The sequence below is a fragment of the Chiroxiphia lanceolata genome, chromosome 17 (genome assembly GCF_009829145.1).
Source record: "Chiroxiphia lanceolata isolate bChiLan1 chromosome 17, bChiLan1.pri, whole genome shotgun sequence".
Lineage (NCBI taxonomy): Eukaryota > Metazoa > Chordata > Aves > Passeriformes > Pipridae > Chiroxiphia > Chiroxiphia lanceolata.
In genome coordinates, this window is record NC_045653.1 from 5,423,767 (window position 1) to 5,447,712 (window position 23,946).

Sequence of the window (23,946 nt, forward strand, 5' to 3'; positions counted from 1 at the left end):
TGACCTGCCCCTCAGGAGGAACAGACTCGCGAACTCTGTGCAGAGCAGTGCCCGTCTGACCGACACTTCCAGAGCAGAGATACTCCACAGATACTCCCCAGCCTTGGAGTACCAGCATTAACTCTGTGCTACCTTCTGCAGAGTGTCTGAGGTCTCCAGGCAAACCTCTGTGACAATAGAATTCTTCCCTGTTAGGGTGGCCAGGCCCTGGAACAGGTTGCCCAGCCAGAAAAGCTGTGGATACCCCATCCCTGGAAGTGTTCAAGGCCAGGTTGGACAGGGCAACCTGGTCTGGTGGAAAGTGTGCCTGCCCCTGGCAGGGGTGGAACAAGATGAGCTTTAAGTTCCCTTCCAACCCAAGACATTCTGTGATTCTACAATGAATACCTGTTAGAGCAAAACCTCTCCACGCTGTCTCTGACACCTGCAACACCGAACCCAGAGCTTAGGTTGTTGTCCCCATTGCTGATGAGAGGTTAAAGAGAGGCTCTTGGATCCAGTCATTGATTTCTGCTGGATTTGAGAAGAGCAGAGAGAGCTGGGTGTCTGGTGCTAAAAAAAGCCTGACCCCTAGAAGCAATAGCAGAGGAGTAATTTGTTATGGGATTAATTCTTCCACCTCAGTGCAAACCTCAATGAGCCAAAGTAAATATTCCATTCCTGCTGTCACACTGCATGTATTTACCACGAGCTGCCTGTGGTAGGATTGATAGGAGCAGAACTCCTGTGTCCAATGCTTATCCAACTCATTAATGTTGTGAGAGATTTTGATCCCATCCATCACACGCTGAAGCAACCTGAGCTCTCTGGTGGCAGGAGAAGTAAAGGCCGGGAAGCTGCAGTATGGGAGCCAGGGGAGGGCCAAGGGGAGGAGAGATCTCTAGCAGGCAGATAGACATCAGCAACACACCCTAGAGAGCAGCAATCAGAGGGATGGGGTAGTGGTAGAATCAAGTCAATAAAGCAAATTTCCAACCTCTGTGATTAGATGGGAAAGCTTGAAAACATGGTCTAAACGCTATGAAATGAACCCAGTAGGAATGACAACAGTTTCCAATTTGTTGCCAGCAAGACTTAATCAGCAGTTTGTGCAGAGCCATCCAAGCTAAAAGCACCAAAAATAGAGGGCTTTTCTCCACCTCCTTCTCTGCACATAATTTATGATGTCCTCACACAGGAGGAGTGACAAGCCCCGATGGCAGCAGTGTCAGATCAGTGTGATACTTTCTATGAACTGCAGCCAGCTCACCAAACCAGTGTGTGATTAATGACAGGAAAACCATGGCCTCGGTTCACTTCTCTGTCAATCATCTCTGTGGGTATGCACAGCATTTCCCTTTAATCCCTTGTGGAGGAGAGCTGCTGAGTTTAAAGTATGCTCAGAAGTCCATGCTCTGTGTAACATGCTGGGGCGTTTGCTTTCACCAACAGCAGCACTGCAAAGACAAGAAGTAAACAGGAGTTTACCCCTGGAGCAAGGCTTGCAGCCTGCAAAAAGGGCAGGCACTTCCCTTCCTTCTGACTCAGACTTCAAAGACTGAAGTATTTTGGTTGCATATTAAAAGTGGTACATGTTGTCAGAATTAGCTTTTACATTCTGTGCTTTGAGAGAAAATGTTCTCTTTAGAGAAAGCACCAGGTTTTGTGTCAGCTGTATTTACAGCTAACTGCGTGACTGTCTTGAAGTTGACATGAAAGGGGGAAAAACCTCATTTAATTCATCTGGAAATCACAATACTCCCATAATAATCATGATTATGGTTACACTTGCACATAGGTATCTCCCAAATGCAAAAGACCATTTGTTTCTGCTTTTTTATCTGAATAAACTAGAGCTCCTTCTTGCCTGCCCTTATATTCCAACCAGCACAACTCCCAGCTGAGGAAAAGCACTCGCTGGCTTGCCAAGACAACATTCTTTTACATGACTAGCTCTTTCCTCTGTAGTTATTAATGTGTCACAAATCATAGGCTTAGATTGTCTAATATTATGGGAAAATCTACTAGAAGGAGAGAAAAATAAAGGAAACTTCCAGGGAAATTGATTAAAGGGAAATAAGATATTTGACTCAATTAATGGAACAAAATACAGTCAGTAATAGAAACTGTTTAAATTCCTTAGATGGACACACGGTTCTTTAGCAATAAGTTTTGTTTGTTTTGTTTTTCTACCACCTCGGAATATCTATTATAAGAACAAGATTTTAGTCTCCTTCTCTCGTGCCAAGTGTAATTGTTTGCATTTTAAGGGATTCATGAGCACAGCTTAGTATCAGCAAACATGGATTACACAAAACAAGAACTGTGACACACTTTGGGAAGGTGTAACCAGGATCCATTAGCATAAAAACTGGGACAAAGTGCGGGGGATACTCCTAAGCCTCACACTCACATCTCACAGACACTTGCATGAAGCAGCTTTTGGCTGCTGACAGAATGGAGTATAACAAGCTGCCCCACAGGTGCTTATGTGACTACTCTGGACTCCCTTCCATCCTGCTCCTTCTGGACAGTTCAGATGAGTGGAGACACAACTCCAGATGTTAAGGCACCCTGCTGGAGCTACCAGATATCATGACTGACCTGTGCCAGCAAGTCTGAGGGAGATGGAGCCTCATGTCAAAAATGTCTTTAACACCAGAGACCACTCACTGAGAAATAAGCTCCAGGTCACAGTGAAAGGCAAATTACAGTAAAGGAATGGAACTACTGCTACAGAAATTGTCTTCATGGTTTGAAAATAATGGTCTACAGGTGTCAAAGCTCTCCATGGGTGATCTACCAAGTGGCTTGTTGTTCCTAGGGCACCACACCTACAAGACAGTGTTTTTATACCTAGCTAAGCAATGGCATGTTGCTACAATTGTCAGAGGGATTTCAAATGCCTTTGCCTCCTTAGTGGCTTCAGAATGAATCAACAAGCAACAGGAGGAAAAAAGGCCCTGAGCTGCTGAATGTGCAGGCTTGTCTGGATATGAGGTCCTTTTTAAGGCACAACTGATCATTTAACAACATATCACCTCCTCGGTCCTCCCACACAACTGCCTGGGGAGGAACTTGCTCCGGATGATGCTTTGAACCCGTGAAATCCCCTCCTAAAATCTGTCAAGTGCTGAATGTGACACAGATGAGGTGGAACGGAATCGCCCTGTGAAAAGCAGATACTTCACAGTTCTTGCTTCATTGCAGCTCATAATGATCTGCTGACACCGATGGGAATTCTCTGCTGGGATCGGCTCCTGCTGAGGAGAACACTCAGATGTTCTGTTGGTAGCAACAGTGCTCTCAGGGGAACCCCACTGGTAGGGAAATGGCCAGTTATCTTAGAGCTGCTACTTACTGAGGCTTTTCCAGCGGGATATTATTAACTGCTACCAGACAGGAGAGATCGTACAGAGTGTCCCTGAGGAAAAGGGTTCTCAGGTGGCCAGGTCAAAAAAAAAAAAAAAATAAGAAGAGCAAACAAAAGGGAAAAAAGCCAATCCCAGCAGCACATGAAGGTGGGAAGTAGGACAAGGAGAAAATGTCACATAGCCCTTCTTGGGAGGGCACCTGAGCTTACCTGAGACTGACTGTGAGCTCTGCAGCAAGTGCAGATTGTCTGGGAGAAGCTGAGCTTACCATTGCTAGTGAGATTCAGTCTGAATTACTAATGCTGGCTGAGCCAACTGATGTTTATAACCATCTTCCCAAAACTGGGCTGAGATCAGGAAGTGCTACTGAAATGCAAAAGCAGCACTAAATATGCAGCATACCCACTGAATGGAAGAGGCTTCTTTCTCCAGATCACTTTGTACTCTGCTTCCACAAGTTTGGAAAAGCACAGGCCCTAACATATCTCTCCAAATTCCATATATCCAGTATCCCAAAAATAAAACTTTCTGGTTTTATTTCCTTAGGGATCAAATACATTTTTTCTTGTAGCTTTGCTGTCTGCTATGCAGCCAACATTTTAATACTTTAATTATGGGAAAAAAAAAAAAAACAAACCAAAAATAAGCCACTTATACCAGTATCTTCACTCTTGGCTTTTTTACATCCCTAAGACTAATCAATGCAAAGACATCTCAGAATAAAAGCCTAGACATCTTAACCAAGCCACTGCCATAGCAGTCATTGCACAGGCAAATTAGTTGTGTGTAAACAGTTCAGAAAAATGTGATTTATTCTTTAAACCGTGACCAGATTTCTGGTTGAGTGCCCCGTGGTGATGGGCACAAACACAACGTGCAGTTGTGGAAGAGCCCTAGAAATGCCTGGCTAACTCATATTTGCTTTTCCTGAGGAGAATTTGAGTCAGTGGGGGGTGATCTGTGGGACGCCCTGTGTGACCATCCACTGTCTGCTCTGGGCTCGTGCTGTTTTCCTGCACAGTGGGTGTAGGAGTTACACCTGGAGTTTCCCCACCCGAGTAGCTCCCCATTGAACGCTTCCTTTAGCAAATGGACCTTTGTTTCAGCAGGGACATGTTTGGGGTGGAGGCCACTATTGTTTCAGCCATCTGGTCCCATAAAGGACTGTGACTGTTTCCTATGGAGAAAGGTGGTGGCTACTCCCACCACTCTCCCTTCCCCATCACAGTGCCCAGAGACTTGGCTCAGCTGCTTAAATGATCTGACAGTTGGTACCTTCTCATAACCACTGCCAAGAGATCATACGTATCCATCACCCACTCCTTAGCCTTGGTTATTCATTTGTACTGTTTTTTAAAAAGCTGCCATCAATAATTCACTCTCCAGTTTGATTTCCCATCCAAAACTGGCTCCTCTCTCATTCTAAGCAGTTGTTATTTAAGTTAAAGCCTGCATCTCAATAAATAACACTCACACATGAGAAACACTTCAGTAACTTCATATGACTTATGGCAAGACAGGTTCTGCTAAAGGGGTGAGTCATTCAACAAAGGGAGAGGAAAACTGTTCATTAGGTATTTGTGAAATCCCCAAACTGCCAAAAAGGCACCATTTACCAACAAAAAGCATCACAGGATGCACATGAACCAGCAAAGTGGGTGGAGCCCTTCCAGAAATGACTGTGACACGGGGGGCACCTCATCAGAGGCCTCTCTTTCTCAGGATCCAGTACGTTAAAATGCGTGGGAGGTGCAGGTTTCTCAGCTTATAACTTAAAGGATTTGCAGTTCAGAAATCAAAACTGCGAGTTTTCTTGTCCCTCAGGGGAATACCAGAACAACCTGTGCTTTCCCTGCTTCAGCCTCCTGAGCTGTGCACCCCTTAGCACTGACAGCTAGAAAAACCAATAACCAGAATGCACCTGAGCCTCAAAATCAAATCTGCTCCTCCAAATCAGTTGTGTTCTGACACAGCTCAGATCAGAGGGCTGTGGTCACTCTTTTGGCAGACAGGACTGGCCACAGTGCTAGGATCTGTCCCAGGTCTGAACTCAAACCCCCAAACCATCTGCCAGCTTGTGGATAACAAGTTCTGATTGTGCCTCCTCTCAAACTAAAGCCATGGCCAGGAAGGCAGGCGGTTCATGCACAAACAGGGAGAATGCATGTGTGCCACATACACACACATCCCTGCTCCCAGTAACCACCTGACAGCCAGAGGGATCCGGAAGCAACACACTAAATAAACTTTGCAAAAGCCCCCAGGTCCTGTGCTGTCCTCACAAGCTCTAAGCACCTTGAGGAGCCACCAGCCACCCAAGCTCCTTTCAGGACAGGGAGCATATACAGGTAAGAGCCACGGGTCACCTGAACGGTGGCACAGCCCCAGCCAGCACAGAAGGGCAGGGCACCAGCCTGGAGCCAAAGGACGGGATGGTCGCTGTTGCAAGAGAAGGAGCCAGTCTCAGGGATACTCACAGCACTCTATGGGGTTGGATGCCGCCTGCAGGGAGATGATCCTGCCGCTGGACTCGGGGATGTGGACGCGGAAGACGAGCCGCACACGGGTGTTCTTGCGGCCGATGTCGGTCTCGCCCTTGCGCAGCTCGATGTCCGCGTTGCGCAGCTTCAGGATCCCCGCGCAGTCGATGCTGCAGACACACACTGTTAGCTCGACATCCCCGCTCTCCCACAGCCTGGGGACGGGTGACAGCCACGAGGACTGAGCTGGTTTGCTTTGGCCTCTGCGTTAGGAACACCTCTAAGCGCTTGCTTTGTTTAAGATCTCGACATCGACATTTCAGCACATGAGAGATCACAGAATATGCTGAGCTGGAAAGGACCCACAAGGATCATCAAGCCCAACCCTTAGCCCTGCACAGGACCATCCCCAAGAGTCACACCATGTGCCTGAGAGTATCATCCCAATGCTACTTGAACTCTAGCAGATGCTGCTGGACCTCTCCCCACTCTCTGGCAACAGCAGAAGCCACTCTCCAAACATTATAAGCCCAGGTCTTATTTCCCTCCAGTGCTAAGAAAGAGACTGTAGATGGCACAGCCCACCCCAGGGCAGGGGCCTCCACCACCAGCTCTCCAGACAGCCCAGTGCCCAGGGACTGCACAGCAGCTCTTGCCTGCATGTGGCCAAATTAGTTCAGCTCCATGGGGAATCACAGCAGTCAAACCAGCTAATTACAGAACCACCACCGCATGCACCATCCAGGCACATTTCCCCCCTAGTTTGTAAAGCAAGCATGAATTCAACTCCAAAGCAGGAACCAAACTGCTCTCTCCTCCTTTTGGACAGGGTGGGTGGTACTGCTAGAACTGTGCTCTGCAGCCCGGTCCCAGAACATGTCCAAAGCCCTGGGATGTTGTTCCTAGCCAAGGCAAAAGCCTGGTAGAGCAGAAAATGGCTCTCTGCTCCCATTCATCCATTCACGTGTCCCTGGACAGGAGCAGGATGGGACTGAGCAGCAGTGAAAGGATTTGGATTGCTTAAATCAGCACTGCAACTTAATATTGGTGGACTTAATATCGCTCCTCAAGAGCCCAGTGTAACCTTGCAAACATGCCTGTCCACACTAGGAGAATGTGGCAATTAATCTCTACAGAATCTGAGATCTTTAGCTCAGCAATAGTCCTCAGAGGGTGCAGTGAGCACTGTTACTAAACAGGCACTGCCAACCCATTTTTATATCTGCTCTGAAGACACATCATTTCTCTTCTTTTGATATGAATTAAAATCACATTTGGGGAGGCATAAACCCCAAGCTGTTTCCTACACCCACACGGTTCCTCGCCATTGCATATGTGCAGAGGTTTATTACTCCAGGGCTCCTTGTTAGGAATGAGGTATATTTTCTGAAAAAAATATGAAGAAAGAACGTGGATTTTGCGATGAAGTAGGGGGGCTTAAAAATATAACTGCTCTGCCAATTTTATCCTCTGAAGGATGGAGATACAGTTCTTCCCTCTGCAGAGCAATCACTCTCATGCTGCCTGGCACACATTCAAGCCTGAAGTTTCAGACTGGTGCCCACTTCATCCCTCTGCCTCCATAAAACTGGTAGGAGTAATACAGACAAGATGTGCCTGTACTTGCTTTCCTGTTACCTTATTACAACAGTAGAGAGCGATTTCATGGCCAGAGCACTTGGCTGAGTTCAGAAGAGATGTTTTCTCTTCCATTACATGTTGTAAAATGAATTGTACACCTTTCCTCCACTGTCTGCTGCTTCTGCTTCTCACTGTCCCCCTGCAGCATAAGAACTTGAGATTCAAGTCTTGTTTCCTTAGTGCAGTACAAATCCATTCTGACTTTGACAATGATGGATTACTGCAGGGTGATGAGACACTGGCACGGGATGCTGTGGATGCCCCATCCCTGGAAATGTCCAAGGCCAGACTGGAAAGGGCTTGGAGCAACCTCGTCTAGTGGAAGGTGTCCCTGCCTTTAGCAGGGGGGTGGAACAAAATTATCTTTAAGGTCCCTTCCAACCCAAACCATTCTGTGATTACAATACAGTCACTGCAGCAGCTGGAATAAAGAGCAAAAGTGCTTGCATGGTCAGCTGATAAATGGTAACTCCTCAAGCAGCTTTAACCCAGGTGCTTGTACCTGCTTGCTCATGGTTTTGTAAAAAGGGTCTTACACTTGTATCATCCCAGTGTGTTGGACAGAGAGTCCTGCCAGAGCAGGGGTCGTTACTCATTTTAGTGACTCCTTTCCAAAGAGAAGGAACTCCACATGCCAACTTCATCTGCCTCAACTTTGCTAATAAAAAGAAACACACTTACGTTGCTTTCATGTTGTTTTTGGGTTCCAGGGGGATCTCTAAAACTTTGGTGTTGCCGATGATTTTCTCGTAGCTGGTGGTGGTGACGGTTTTTCCCGTAATGCGATGGACTTGGTAGAAGGCGTGAGGTTTGAGTATCCGCTCGTCTGCTGTGCCAATGAAGATCTGCAGACCCAAGGGTTTGTTCTCCATGTACCCGTGAAGCTGGTAAGACACCAAAAAAATTATCATCACACACGGCTTGCAACGCCTTCAAGTCAGGAAACCAAATAGATCTATAGACATGCACAGAGACACACAGATATATATACACAGATATAAACACACACACACACATATATATATATATACACACACACACAGATAGATAGATAGATAGATAGATAGATAGATAGATAGATAGATAGATAGATAGATATGGCATTGATCCACTGCTCTTTGAAACTCATCCTTCCTCCAGTCAGGTTTACCTTCAGCCATTCATCCTGCACTGCATTAAAATACTACCTGTACAGGTAGAGGCAGCATTTTTGGTCTGAGACTGAACAGCACAAGGAAGTCTTAGTCTACCCTGGAGACTGGGGTTTCTAGGCCTAAAGGACACAAACAGACTCTTCTGTACTAAATAACATTTTTTTTAAACAGTATTTGCTGCAAGAAAGTCAGAATGCCTCCACAGGCCAGGAGACAAGGAAATTTCTCTTTCTTTATTAATGTTCAAAATTACCAATCAAACCATTCTAAATTTCTCACATAACCAAAAAATGAAAACCAGACATTTATCTACCGCATAGCCAGTGATGTAGTTGAAAGGGAACTTTATGGTCTGAGACATGCTAAATTTGTTTTCAATTATTCTGTCCACATACAAAACCTTGATGAAGCCATACAAAGCAAATAGTACTGGAAGATCAGAGAAAAGGAAGATTAAGCTAATGGTATTCATGGCCAAACCAGGGTTTTTTTCCTTTTTTCTTTTCACCAGTCAGCAGGAGGTATCTTTGCAGAGAAGGATTAATTCCCCCCTGGAAGGGAACCACATGCAGCATCAATGCAATCCTGGCAACCTTCCTTCAGTATGGCAAATGTAAAGCGACACTCACTCTTCTGAGCTATCATAACTCATCTAGCACATATTTTTGAGGCACACAAAGACAGGGTCTATGCCCCAGAGACCCTACAACCCAAGGGCCCGAATGTGCAGCCTCCACTTGCATGAATAGCCCCATTGAAGTCAACGAGCCTTAAGTAGGGGTTGTGCAAGACAGAATTACAGAACCCAGCCCAGGCACAGCTCAGACACCTCCGATAACTCACTCGCACAAGCACTTTGGGAGATGGTGAGGAGGGAAAATCGGGTACAAGGCTTTGTGCAAACATGTCAGTTGGCTCTGGGAGTGAGGGGGAGGAGGAGCAGAGCTGGACTCCAAGCACAGGGGTTGGTATTGGAGAAGCAGCGTTGCCAAGAATGTGATAAATGCCACGGCAGCCATGGGGAGATTTAGAAATGTATAGAGTGTATAGGAGATTAAAGGCAACAGAGGCCAACATGACAGATCTCCTGGGAACAGGCATTAATGTAGGAATCACCCCCTGTTGATCCATGGAGGCCCATAGCCCAGGTCTGCTGGGAACTGCACAGAAACTCACCCCAAGTATGGTACTTTCAAAATCCAAGATTTCCTGGCCTTCAATGAAAAGCCATTGTATCACCAAAAGCCATCTTTAAAGGGGAGGGGGGTGGGGGGAAGAGCAGTTTTTAAGTACTGAGCATGTTTATTGTCATGCCTGACAGAGTAATTCTTTGTGGATCCAGCTACATTTACAAGAGGATTCTTTGGACAGGAAGGGTTATTACAGTGACAGCAAAGCAGGTTTTGCTTGACCCTCTGTCCTGGCAGACCAAAATCCCAGAGTTATAGGTGGGAGACTGAAACGGAGGAAAACAGATAATAAATTACAAAAGAAAATCTGCCCCCAGTGAGCATAGTCAGTAGCAGCTGTAACAGAACTGGCTACATATATAGTTTTTAATACTGGTCACCTTTAAAAGTAATTTTAAGTGGTGTTTGTTCATGTAGAGAATCATTTCCCAAGGCAAAACTGTTCTTGGTCGTCCAATAACGTGTATGGCTGTGAGTGTGTGTTGTATAAATGTACACAACTTAAAGAAGAGAGGAACTGATTGCCTGTTCATATGGCAATGTTTGTATTATCTCCTGGCCGGGGGTATAAAACACCCAGTAAAAGGCCTCCTGGTCCTCCACAGGACCAGATTTTAAATCAACTGTTTGATCAGTGGAAGAAAATAACATTTTTTTTTTGGTAATTTATGACATTATGGCAATGTTTTTGGATGACATCATTGTAAAATCCAAATAGCATTATAAAATGCAAGGATAAAGAAAAATATATGTAAAAGTCAAGTATCCCCATTTGAAAGGGTGTGTCCTAATCTTGAGCTAATTGGTTATGTTTTCAAGGCTATAGATGATCATTTGCCATAAGCATTTCTATCTACCTTCCACTTGCTAAGAACGCATCAGGATGACTCAGAAACAAAAAATGAAGATGGACAGCCCACAGAAACACTCCAGGAACTGTAAAATCAGAGTTTTGCACTCAGCTCTGCCTCCAATTTACCACATAGCTTCGATCATGTCATAAACCCTCTCTTTTTACCTATCCCAGGGGAACAGTGATGTTAACCCTGCTCTGCAGGGACAGAGTTAGTATTTTGTGCTGCATTTTTATAAAGAAAAATGCACTGTGAGCTAGAACGAAAGAACACATTAAAGCTATGCTTCAGATATATGTTTCTCCTCAAAACTGAACTACAAAAAACTGCTGCTGTCAATAAACACTCATCTCCACTATTCCAGGCAGCTGCTTTAGTATTTAACCATAGTGCTGATCTTTTCTTTGGTGAAGCAAAGAAGGAATAAATTTGACCCTTAAGCAAACTTTGAGAAGTGAAGATTTAAAACGTTTTTTAAATAATAACTTTGAAATTAATTTTTTTTTCCTTCCATAGCAACAACCAAGCTGCTCTAAAGTCTCAGTTTTTCGGTGCTGCTCTTCTGCCCATCTCACAGGGAGGGAGCCAGCGGCTCCTCAAAGCCACGGGAGCTGCAGCAGGACCAGAGCACCAGCCCCACAGCAAGGTGTGCCTCCACTCTTTCTCACTCTTCTTTCCATGAAGAAAACGAAATCATCTGGATTTCAGTTGCAAGAGAGTGAGAATCGAGAAAGATTTATGAATACAGACCTCTGGGAGGGAATATTTTTGTGTATTATAAGGTGACCTACTCACAATAAAACTCCCCCAAACTGTATACAGATCAAGCTGGAAAAAAACCAACTCCTTTGAGTCACATTTGCCACAAGGGAAAAGAGAAGCCAGACATGATGTGTACCTTTCCATACTCTATTTTGGGATTTTAAGATCCTATTTCTTTCAGTTGAAAGATTTTTCTTAAACTTTGCTTTTGCCTAACTCTTATAATATTAACATAGCCAGACATGGGCTGGTCTGTGACCTGAGGAAATGCAAAGCACTTTGGCAGATAAACAAATAACATCATTCAGAAAACAAGGAGACTTTTCTTGTTTGGTTTGCAGCTATGATTGGGTTTCTAAACAAGATGGAAATGTGCAGCACAGTTAAAATCATATTCTCACCTCTGCATAAATAAAATTCATTCATTCTGCTCTCAATGCACGGATCAATACCAGTCAAATTTGGGAGAGGGGGGATTTAAGTGTCATTTTCAAAAAGGCAAATGTGTGATTCTGCATGCAAAAAATTGAGCAGATGTGCCTTTAGCTGCTGTTTATCAGCTGCCCAGTTACCCACCTGAACACGACCCCTGTGACAGGATCAGCGACCACAGCCATCGAGACCACACATCAGGCACATGAAACACATTTTTTTCTCCTGCACTATTTCAAAACTCAGGTCTTCTCACAAATTGAGACCCCAGCTCAAAATACAGAGCACTTAAAGCTGGAGTTTAAAATTCACACCTAAATCAATCCCTACCCCAGGGTTCAGACAAACCAAACCCTGCAGCTGGCATTGCCTTTGGCTGGAGGGATTTAAAACACAGGGGCACCTTTGCTGTGCTGCATGAAGAGCAAATCTCTTGGCACAGGTGAAGCTTGTAACACTGCTTATTTATGCTGTCTGTTAGCCAAGGGATAAATTGACAGCTGAGTTGGAAAGCAAGGCAAATTCCTTAAAGATTCTGTAGGTGGTGACCTATAGATACAACATATGCATATACAGGGGGAATTTAGTGCAACCATTGAAATTTAAATCTTTCAATCTTGGATATGTTTTCTCGAGTTTAAATATTATTGTATTTTATCTTTAATTACATTATTAGCAAGAGAAAGGAAGATTCACAAGAAATAGGTAAGACAACTTTTTTAATAGGGAAGCCAGGGCAGAGAGGGGCAGTGATTTCCCAGGTCCTGCAAGGGACAGGTAGCCAAAGCACAGTGAGAAACCCGAGGTCTCCATCCCCTGTGCCCTGCCTTGCTACAGGGAATGCCTTTCTCATTCTGCAAATGGCACAAACAGGCAGTAGCACCACTCACCAGCTGCAACACCTCAGTTCCCACTCCTATTGCAGGCTTCTGCCTTTGCCTTTTAATTGATGGGTTGCAGAGCCAAATTTTCTGAGGGATTTCTAGTTCAGGTGTTGTACACTGAAAGTCTCCGTGGAAACAGTGATGGGCTTTGCAAGACAAAAGCAGGAGAAGCACCTGCAAATCTTACCGGCATCTTTGAAGAGCCTCAGTAAGAGCCTGTGTGATACAGATGCCAATTGCCTTAAAGAGTGCAAGGGAGTGATTTGTTTCCCATTCATCTCAACAGAGCTTTGCCTGTCAGGAATTTAGGTCTTTCTCCCATGGGAAGTATAAAGCTGCATCTTTAAAGCCGATTGCACGCATCTTCCTGTCTAGACAACGCAAGCAATCGCCAGAAGGAAAATATAAATTCGGGGAATTAATTCGCTAGTCTTGGTGATTTTATTTGCTTGGAAGTAATCAGCTCTTTTGCGTCTTTCAGCCCACTGTAACATGAGGCTTGGTCCATTAACCGCTGTGTATTACTTGCCCTCTCCCTGTGGAAGTCACTCCGGCTTCCCCCAGCGGGGTGTGCATGTGTGTGGTCAGCCCCGAGCACAGCGCGGCTGATTCAGACACACCATCCCCGGCCGGTAGTGAAAAGTGGGAAAACAGGGCCCAGCAAGCAACATTTAATTAGAAGCAAATACAAAGCCGCGTGAGAAATCGCTTCCTCCTACAGTTTCCCCCTTCCTGCTGTACTCAAGGAGATAAGAGAGCCCTGAAGGGCCGGCCAGGAGCGACACGCGGCTGCCCCAGGCAGGAGCCACCGCTCCCCAACGCCCACCTTCCTCTACAAACAGCGAGAGCCTGCACGGTTAAACCTGTCTCTCAAAGCTTCTGACACCACAAACTATTCCCCTGCTCAGCCTCTTCATCAGCCCCGGGGCTGGTTTCCGTGCCAGTGAGCGTTTTCAGACCCTCTGCTGCAGACCAGAGGAAGATGTCCTCTTTAGAACAGCCCCAGCTTGGCACAGCACTTCTGTCATGCCTGCCCAGCTCCCTTCCTGGTGCAACCAACTTCATGTCTTGGATTGGATCATCAATCCTCATCATTAATACTCTTTGTGGCAATTTCAAGGATTTTTGAGGAGGTCCTTACTCAACAATACTGTTCCCAAGATGGAAAATGTCTCTGTATTGTCTCAGGGAGAGTGGCATATCAATAACTGTCAGTAATTCAGACAAAGTCATCCAGCCACTGTATCATGTAGCTGCTCCTCTGTCCGCTTCACTTAGAGCTGACATTGAGCAACAAAGCTGAATCCTGTCACATGTTTTTGTTCAATTTAATGTACTTGGGACACAGCAAAAGAACGCAAACCAGAAGGAAATCTCTGCCTTGGTTCCTTTTGCTCCTTACCAAAGCAGTCTAAAAAGGCCTCCGAAGATAATCCTTTGAACATCTGATTCTGCTAAATTATGAGGTTTTTATGATACTCAATTTTAAGTGTTTCTTATTTTGGTGACAACTTTGTCAAAATTCCAAGGACTGAATCTCATTTGCTTTGCTGCTCCTTACAGCAAATGACAACCAGACTCCCAGTGTCTTACTGGAATTTCTGCTTTCAGATGGGGTTAAAATACAGGTCTGGGACAGAGACAGCAGCTCTTGGGAGAAAGCAGTCAGGGGGGGTTGCTTCTGGCTGACCTTATACTGCAATGTAAGCAAGTTGTTCCCTCTCTATGCTTCAGTTTCCCTACTCCTATGAAGAGCTGATCCTGTTTTTAAGATGCTTTGACTACCTCAGCTGAAAGTTTAAAAGAAGAGGCATTGACTACTGCACATGTACAGGTATAAGGAGCTGGGAGATCACATTATAGCTAGGTGAAAATATGAACTTTTTCCTACTAAGAAACCCAACTGTGTAATGGAAGCACTTCCATACACACTCGTGACAAAATATTTAAACTTCCCCAGCACGACAGAACTCGCTGTGCCATGAGTAAATCAGAGGGTGCAAATTTGATGATTTTGACAGAATTGCAGTGGGGGAGTTTCTCAGCATGGGGCTCTGCCACCAGTTAGCAAAGCTGGACCCTTGCCAGCTACTGGAGGCACTGTGGGAACCAGCCTCAGCCCAGATGGAGCGGAGCAGGGGGTGGCAAAGCAGAGCTGCTTTTTATCACCTCACCTTCCTCTGCCACAGTCAGCTCATCCTTCTCAGTGTGGCAGCCCCAGGATCATTCCACCAGGCAACCTAGATGTGGCACAAAGCTTGAGAGTAACCATGGTGACAAGGGGCAAGGTGGGACCAGCACCAAGAGCATCTTGGACATACTCATTTCAGCCCAAAATGATTGACTTGACTGCAATGAACCAAGAACCCTTCTGCCAGGGCTCAGTGCTGAGCCTTCTGTGAAGCAGGTTTGGGGTCCAGGAACCACACTATGGCCTTTGCTCAGGCACTGGCTATTGGATTGAATGTCAGCCAGATTTTGGAAAGGATCTCAGCAAAAAAGCATTTTTGGGAAAAAGAAAAAAGAAGAAAAAACAGCAACCCCAGGAACCTCTCCCCTCCCCAATTTCTTTCTCATACTGAAACCCACAAGACAAGACGTGATTAGAGAAAGAACAACTCAGGTCTGCTGGAAGCATCGGGCTTTCAACAATTGTTTCAGAATGAAATAGAGACTCTAGAAAATTTTCATAGAGCAGGCAGGAGGAGTCCAGTGCCCCCTGAACAGCCCTAGCCTGGTGAGCACGATTCTCCCTCTGGACACGGGGAGATCCAGATGTGAGTCCCGGCTTGGAATGAGGCACTTCCAGTTCAACAGACATTGGCCTTGGGAGAGGAAGGGAGGAAACTGGAGGCTTAGCTGGACCACGAAGCCCATGAACAGAGAGCTCAGATGTGAGTTTACAGGACACTGTCCACGCTCTGTGAACTTCTCCTGTGGATACTCGAGCACGTCCTGAACGGGATGAGTTATGTTGGTGTTACTGCTGCACTGGAAGTGTCCACACTCATGGCAAACAGCCAGAAATTCCAGCTTTCATTTACAGCACACTGACTCCCCCATGGAACAGTTCTCCAGTGAAAACTTACATGAAAGAGTAGCCTAAATCATGCATCTGCTTAATCCAGGCATATTTCCAATCCACACAATCTGATCTGCATAGCACAGGCATCACCCTCAAACCAGTTAGTACATCCTCCTTCCCCTCACCTCTGCCAAAACTCTTTCCTGTCAAAAGCAATGTACTCTGAATTGGGCTCAAAAGTTTCAGGGAGAGCTTTTCATTCACTTCTAACTCAAAGCAGGTTGGCACATGGGAAAATCCCATTGCTCTCATGGGCTATGTGGTTCACTGACCTCTGCACCCCAACTGCACCCTGCCTGTCCTCTCAGGGACTGAGAGAGCTGCACACACTCAGCCACATCTGGGTGACAGTGTCCCTTTCACACGGGGGGTGCACACCCACTTTAAAGACTTTAAGCAACAAAGCATGCAACTTATCCCCAGTTAAATTCTCCCAGAAGATAATTATCCTCACTGTTATCCAGCACTCCCCTTCTTGCACTAGTTAGAGAAGCAGAGAGGTCAGCTCTTCCTCTAATCTTGCCCCGTTTTCCAGTCCAGCGTTTCCCTACACTACTTTTGATTTATTCAGCAATTTCATTTCCTCAGTGGCTTCCCTGAGCTTTCAGATAGACAGATCTCAAGGTACAGCCACATTAACAGTACAGTACTGACCTGCCATTACATTTGATGGGGTATTAGTTTTGAAGAGAATTTCCCAGATGTAGCTAAAATCCCCATTTTCATCACTGCACATTAATCCCTGCAGTAGCACATATAACAACAGTAAATATATCCACAGCCCACGAGCTCAAAGCTCAAGAGGCCCCTACAATGATCACAGTTGTGCAAACAAGCCCTGTGGTCCTGCAGGTGAATCAGGTGTGAAACGTGCACCAGTTTGTCACACGCTGCTCCTGGGCTGGGGACAGAAACCCCTGCAAGAGCCAAAACCTGCCGAGCTCCCACTCAGTAGAAAAGGGAAGTGAAGGCCACGAGAATGGCACAGAGATGTTGCAGAGCATGAGCTGGTTCTGCCACACGAGTCCAGCACAGCCTGGACTTCGCTTTTGCTGAATGGGGCTGTTGGGAAGGTGGGAGGAAAAGGACAGACTCAGCTCCCCCGACGTGCCCTCGGCAGTAAATCTCCATGAAAGGGCTGGCTGGGGTTTCAGCAGGAGCGTGTCCCCAGCCCAGCCCTACGCGTGAGAGTGTGAATCACAGCATCAAGCTGTGATTTGGTTTTGAGTTTCCATCAAAGGTTTCACTAATAGGCGAATGAATTAGCTGAATGCTGGAAGTCACATACAGTTAAAAGTCAGAGCCCCATGGGAAGCCCAGGCTAAGAAACAAGGTCTCCTTTGACTGAGAAACCACAAGAAAACACATACAGAAAAATTCAAATATAAAAGCAAAGTGTAACATACGTTTGTTATTGTAAAGCAGTTCCTGTGAGCTCCACTAACAACTCTGCCATTCCAGCCTCTTTTTAATAAGAAAAAAAAAAGAGAGGCAGTGAAAGTCACCACAATTTCAAAAGTTAAAACCCAGAGGAAAGTTGGGTCTCTGTACAGCTTTCCTGCTTTGAAGATGAGAACTGAGGAGGAGACCAGAACACACAGGCACAGGATGGGTTAGGGTTACACTGTGCCCACCATTGTCCTCCACTTGGGAACTGGGGTTTTATAGCCCTGGTCTACATTTGGATGCTGTACCAAGCTAAAAAGTTGGGTAATGTATTGAATTTTTACCACTACAGGCTAGGTTTGTGTTTGGACTGCTACCTCTATCCCAATCACTTCCATAAGCTCTTCACACAGGAATAGTCACTGTCTTTGCTACTGGATGGTCTCTTCCAGAGCCTTGACTGGAGCAGTTGGGTACAAATAAGCAGCTGTCCTTCAGCTTTGGTGAAAAAGAGCAGGAAACCAAACATGCCTCTGTGGTCTCAGTGACCAGGTGGACCTGCTAGATGGCAGGTGCATAGAAACTTCAGCTTTGTCCTTGTTATGCAGGATTTCCTTGGTGTTCTCAGCAACTTACATCCCTAAAACAGAAGCCTGAGTTTCTCTGTAATTAACAGCAAGCTGTAGGTTCTTCCCAAGAGTGACTCAAAAACACCTAAAACCGGGAGCCTACGCTTCCCCATGTGACTCCAGATGGTGCCTGAAATTAGATGATGTCATGAATGGCTTCTCTCTTCCTCCTCCTGGCAGACAAAGTAAATGCCCTATTGCATGTGGTGCATCTGGCCAGAGGTTTTATTAACCAGACTCTTCTGCCATGCTTGGAGCATACAACTGGTGCAGAGCTTTGTGCACAAACTCTCGGGGCTTGACACGTGAAGAAGAGGAAGCAGCATCAGAAAGATAAACTACAAGATAAGGCCTGGAGGATATGAGATCTGCTGGTCTGTAGCTTCAGAGCACCCAAAAGAAGAAACTTGCATGCAAAATGCCGTTTCCAAAAAAAAAAAAAAAAAATATTGCAGGCCAACACCATGCTGCAAAAACCAGCCAACATCTCTTCCTCCGGAAGGTTCAGCTGGTAATTACTCACATGGAGGGTTAATTTAATGGGAAATTCTTTTAAACTCAGATTTTTTAAAAAAATACATTGTATTTTAGAAAAGGTAATCAAAATAGTGGAAGACCAATTTAATTGCCTTGCAACCAGTTGCCTTTAAGTCATGCAAACCTCCCTCAACACAGCACCCACCTTTTAAAAATCTCTCCTAATTTCATTTTCTCTGCGTCTGACAAGATGCAAAAGTTAAAATTCACTCAGGGGAAAGAAGGAGAAAGAAAAAAAAAAAGAAACTTCGAAGCCAAATAACTTCTGACATGAAAGCTTTGGATTTTACCAGCCTCCCCCAGTTTCAAATGTCATAAAACATACAGGTGCAACTATCTCATTGCTCAGCATCCATATGAACCTTGTTATGTTCAACTGAACACAAATCCAACAAATACTTCCAGCTTTATAATAAACCTTCAGAAAGAAACTGTCCATATTTTCCCCAGATGCAGGAACAGCTGTGCAGAGGCACATCTGCTTGGGAAACTCGTGAGGACATTTGAATTTATAGTTTTAGACCCTGAAGCTTGAAGGCAAATTATGATAAAACTAGGAATATTGGATCCTGCCCCCAACAGAAAATATAAATCCCTCTTTGATTGATATTGATTACAGGAAGGAAACAAATGATTAATATTTCCCCATGTCAAGAGAAACTCCTTCATTGCAGTAAATATCCAGTTGATAGGACTACCTTGGGAAGGTAAATGATACTGTATTTGTAAGCAAACTGAGAAAGGAGCAAGTGCTGATTGGCAAGATCTTTCCTACATCCAGGTAGCTTCAAACACACCACAGAGGGCTACGAGCTTGTCAGACTCAAACTAAAAAGCCTGCATATATCGAGGTATGGCAAATGTGATTGCTATTTATTATTATCCTGCACCCTTTACTCAAATATCCACTCCATTCATGCAAGTCTAGCTCAACCAAAGTAAACTAAATTCATTGATTTAACAATTTATGGCTTGATTTTAAAAGAGGCTGAGCCTGCAGGGGAATACTGAACATATGTTTGGAGTTAAGCACAAATCAACCCAGCGAAATTAGTGGTATTGATCACGTGATTAAAATTAAGCATAAATGTCAATATTTCCCTGGTTCATGCAAGTCCTGAGTGTGTCAGGAACATCTGCAGGGTGCACCCCAGCTTCGCTCAGTGAAAGCTGTAGCTGTGGCCAGCGTTGTCCAGGTCCACACATCATCCCCAGCACTATCACACCACCAGCCTGGCTTTGGCTTTCCTGCCCAGAGACATGGGCTGAAACGAGGGGGACATGAGGGAAACAAGAGGGAAACAACTGATGTGGCCCCAGATGGCTGCGGCTCCAAAACCCTCGTTCACCCCCGGCAGGAGGACGTGGGGCTGCAGATCTGACACCATCTGCCACTTGTTTCAAATCTGAGTCTGGGAGGTCACTGAGCTATGACGAGTTGGAAAATCGGGCTTGATGTTTGTACATATTGAACCTCATGAAAAGCCTTAGTTTACACAGGAGAGTGTGTTGTCAAGGTAAAACGGGGCTCAGCTGGAATTCAAGATAACCGGGTGTCTTATGAGAGCTGGATCACAGGAGGTTTAACACATAGCCGAGAAAAGGCGACAAATACGTTGCCCAAGTTCCTGAGCGTTCACAAGCTAATCCAAACCAACCTTCCAAACATCTTGGACTTCACCACAGTTCAGCTTCAGACCCTTCCAACACAACCACGCCCAGGTTCACAGGGTCCTCCCCTTTCAGGGCCAGCCCCCAGCAAGCCCTTCAGAAATGAACTCACTCCCACTTTTCCTCTAGGGAGATGTTCCCCAGTCCCTTACCTGGACCACGGGGTGGCCCCCGGTCGGAGCCTTGACGGCGCCGCGGCTGCCCTCGGTCTCGTAGTGGGCGCGGTGATGGGGCTTCGGCTGCACCTCGATCCGCAGCTCGTAGGAGCCAGACTGGCTGGACAGGGGCCACTCCAGGGGCGGGAGCGACTGAACAGGCAAACTGGGCAGAGAGAGGACACCCCAGTGAAACTCCTGAGCCCTTCATTTCTCAAAGCCCTGACCCCACCTCCCTCCCAGAGCCCCACCACGGCTGCTCTTGCTGAACCATTTAGGAGTCTGCTATTAATTCCAACGACGTTATGCTGTCCTGCTCACATCTGATTACAAACTCTGCTGAAATTCAGGATGAGGACAGTAATTTCTGTGCACCCATCTCCATGCAGAAGAGAATATTTCTATTTCTTATACAGAAATACCTGTAGCAGTTTTATTTTTTAAAAGATCCCCCTCTTTTATCTAGCTTTTGCTGCGTGTCCTAAACTTTGATCACAGAATACATATTGGGAAATATTAACTCCATTTAGCATTACCTACCAGTTGTGCAAATTAATAACCTTTATGATTTCCATAAATATCAAAATGCACGTGAATAAAACGCTAAATATTCTTACCTGACACTAGTTTTCCTGTTACAAAAATACACAAGGGTTTATAACGTGAAATGAATACACTGAAATGTACAACTAGAGCTTGCACTGGATTTCAAATCACTCTTATTTTGGGAGCACAAGCTGCTGCCAGAAACCAGTCTAGCGAGCCAAGGGAAGTCACAGCCTGTGTTCTTTCACTCAGAATTTGTGTTTAGCAGGTCGGGAGCAACCTGGAATAATGTCATTGAGGGGACAGCCTCGGTGCTGAGCAGGATGGCAGGGCTGGCAGGGTGGCAGTGGTGACTGGGAGCTGAGTCACACACTTGGCACCCTCAGTCCTGGCAGATTTGCATCACTCAGGGTCCAGCCCTGCCACTGGTGCCAGACAATGGATGGAGCTGATGAGGGGAGTGCCAAAGGCTGAGATTTGGGTTGAGGGACAATTAACAAATTAACCACCAACAATAAATCACTCGGAGTTGATTGAACACTCAGTCTGACTTGAAGCAGTGTCTTCTATTTTGAATCAGGAATTATTTAAAGCATTTTCGCCCTTGATGGAAATTTGTAAGTGACTGAATTTACGAAAGCAATCCCATCATTTTCTTTAAAAGCAGCAGGATGGCACCAGCATGTTCAGCCTTTGTCAAGGGCTGTCTGCAGTCTGCTATTGAGACAAATAATTTGGCAATTTGAATTTGCAGTGTAGTGTGCTATCAGTGAACCACTTTGGTGATGTTTCTTCCAAATCCAGATTTATTCATCGCTCAGAATCATAATGGACTGGGCCCCCATTAACCAGTGCTGTCCCTGAGCACTTAGCTCTGATCTGCAGCAAGATCTGCCCAAGAAAACACTCCCTAGGGATCATCATGCATGACAGAGGACACCACACATGAGAAAACACATCCCCCCAGGAAGGATGTACCTACCTGCAGATAGGGATTGCAGGCACCAGTTGCTTTGTCCAGGATGGAGGTACCAACAGAATCGATTCTGGGGCTGAGTTTCTCCTGTCCTCCTGCTCACAAGGCCCGTGGAAGTCAACAGTCTGAAAGACGTGACATGAAATGCTGTTTTTGTGGGAAGACATTGATGAAGGATCAGGGCTGGTTTTCCAAATTTTCGTGGGAACACCACAGGAAGGATCCGTAGGAAGGCTGCTCATAGCATCCATGGAAAGAGGAGCGCTGGCCAGTTGTGTGTAAGTAACTGAAGAGTTGTCTTCTCTCAAGGGGATGCGAGGAGAGGATTGTGGAGAGGGGGTCCGTGACTGCCGTGGAGAGGTGGAAGGCAGCTGAGTGCTGTAGAGCTCAGTGCAAGAGTACCTCCGTTTTGCACCTGGTGATGAAGACCTTGAGTTGGGACGGGGTGATGGTGAATGTCGTCCCAAGCAGGTTTCCTCCGTGATGCTTGTTCGTGGTGACATTATTGGAGAGGTTCTAGGAGAATAATGAGTATGGATGTTTTGAAACTGTGGACAAAGGTCATCACTAGGACCATTATTTGGTGAAACACATGGTGACGTGCAAGGAGATACATTTGTCTCTGAAATGAAACTTGCAGAGGAGCCGCTACTAGCTGGGCTCAGACACAGTGGTTCTCTGTAGCCCTCAAAGCCAGGGACAGGCAGGGTAACCCTTGGGCTAGTGGTGGCTGAGTTTGACTGATGTTCTACCAAAAGAACATCTGTGTCTCTGCTGCGGAAGGGACCCCCTGAATGAATCAGTTCATGATATGGAGTAATTTCAATCCTAGGGCTCGGAGCAGAGGCCCCTGCAGCGTTGGCAGGGTGTGTAGGTGTTGTCCCTATGCTACTATCTGGCTGTCCATATCTGCCCATGGGATCTGCAGAAAGGCTAGGAAAAGGCAGGGGGCATGGCTTGAGGCCACAGTCCAAGACATCATGAGCGTATGTAACTCCAGAGGGTGGGCTGTTGGTTTTATGTGGAGTCGGTTCTTCTGGAAAAAGAAGGGTCTCTTTAAGACTATAAATATTATTACAGAAGCTGAGCAATCATGGATTAAAAAAAAAATGCATATTTATAAACTGGTTGTGATCTGGTATTAGCTTAGTATTTGTTTAACTCTTTTTAACTGCAGTTAATGCTTGTGAAAAGTACTGGATTAGCAGCCAGGGAAGTTCAAGTGCTCAGAGCAGGTGCAGCACAGACAGAAGCACTGCAAACACCTCCACACTGCCTGAGCCTGACCTAGAGGGATCACCTGGAAGGGTCAGCAGTGTGTCTGCCTCTCTGCCCATGTCAGTGCTGGCCCTCCTGCTCTTTCTGTCAAATATACCCCTTGGCAAACTGGGGTGCTGTGACTTTGGTCAAATTTTGTTAACTAGGAGCTGGACTGAAACCATCACATCACAAAATCACTTCCAAACAAGTCTCTGTAAAACCAAGAGGTTGAGGAACAGCTTTTGGTGAAGGGAGAAAAACCTTTCTTACACAGCCAAGCCCTTCAAGAAACCAACCAAAGCTGAGTTCAAACTATTAAATTAAAAAGCCAGTTCTATGTGATGATTTGTTTGGCTCCATATAATGTCAGTAAGTTTTGGTGACAGGTTTCACATAAGAATGCACCAGATGATCAGAAAACACATTCACAAGTATTTGTTAGAAAAGAGAAATAGAAAGGATCCAGCCCCATGGTTACAGGCAATCACATTCCAATTCCAGCCCAACTGGCCAGAGAGGGATTATAAAACACAGAGTAACAGAGAAGTGCTCAGTGCAAGCCTCTCTCCTGGTGCAAAAAATCCTCAGTTTTCAGATTCTCATCTTGCAAACTATGCCCAAGTTGCAGAGCACTGAGATGCTTCCAGGCAACACAGAATTCCCACCAGCATCACTGAGCCCAGTTCTGATCTGATCCCAGAACCCCATCAGGTGCTTAATGCCAGTGGCATCCAAGAGAACGGAGTCATGCCAGGTATCCCCAGGACAGACCACATGCATCAGCTCCTGGAGCTTCCCCAGCCTGGGAGCTGAATAATATTTGTCATCACACAAAAGCATGCAAAGTACTATCAGGATTTTAATATGTTTTTAAAGCTCTCAATGTATCCAGCAGGAAATAGCTGAAACAGCTCCACAGTTTGGGATTATGGGCACAGGTCAGTATGTGCC

At 45.6% G+C, this 23,946-nt stretch overlaps 1 protein-coding gene across 1 annotated transcript in view; it reads right to left on the reverse strand.

Annotated features, from left to right (window-relative positions):
* Window positions 1-23,946, reverse strand: part of NFATC2 (nuclear factor of activated T cells 2) — an 84,687-nt gene that overhangs the window by 46,377 nt on the left and 14,364 nt on the right. The window contains exons 2-5 of the mRNA XM_032705169.1: window positions 21,742-22,251; window positions 20,211-20,379; window positions 8,156-8,358; window positions 5,831-6,003 (exon numbers count right to left, since the gene is read on the reverse strand). Of these exons, the coding sequence (XP_032561060.1) occupies window positions 5,831-6,003; window positions 8,156-8,358; window positions 20,211-20,379; window positions 21,742-22,238 (1,042 nt within the window). The 5' untranslated portion in view covers window positions 22,239-22,251. The remainder of the gene's footprint in view (window positions 1-5,830; window positions 6,004-8,155; window positions 8,359-20,210; window positions 20,380-21,741; window positions 22,252-23,946) is intronic.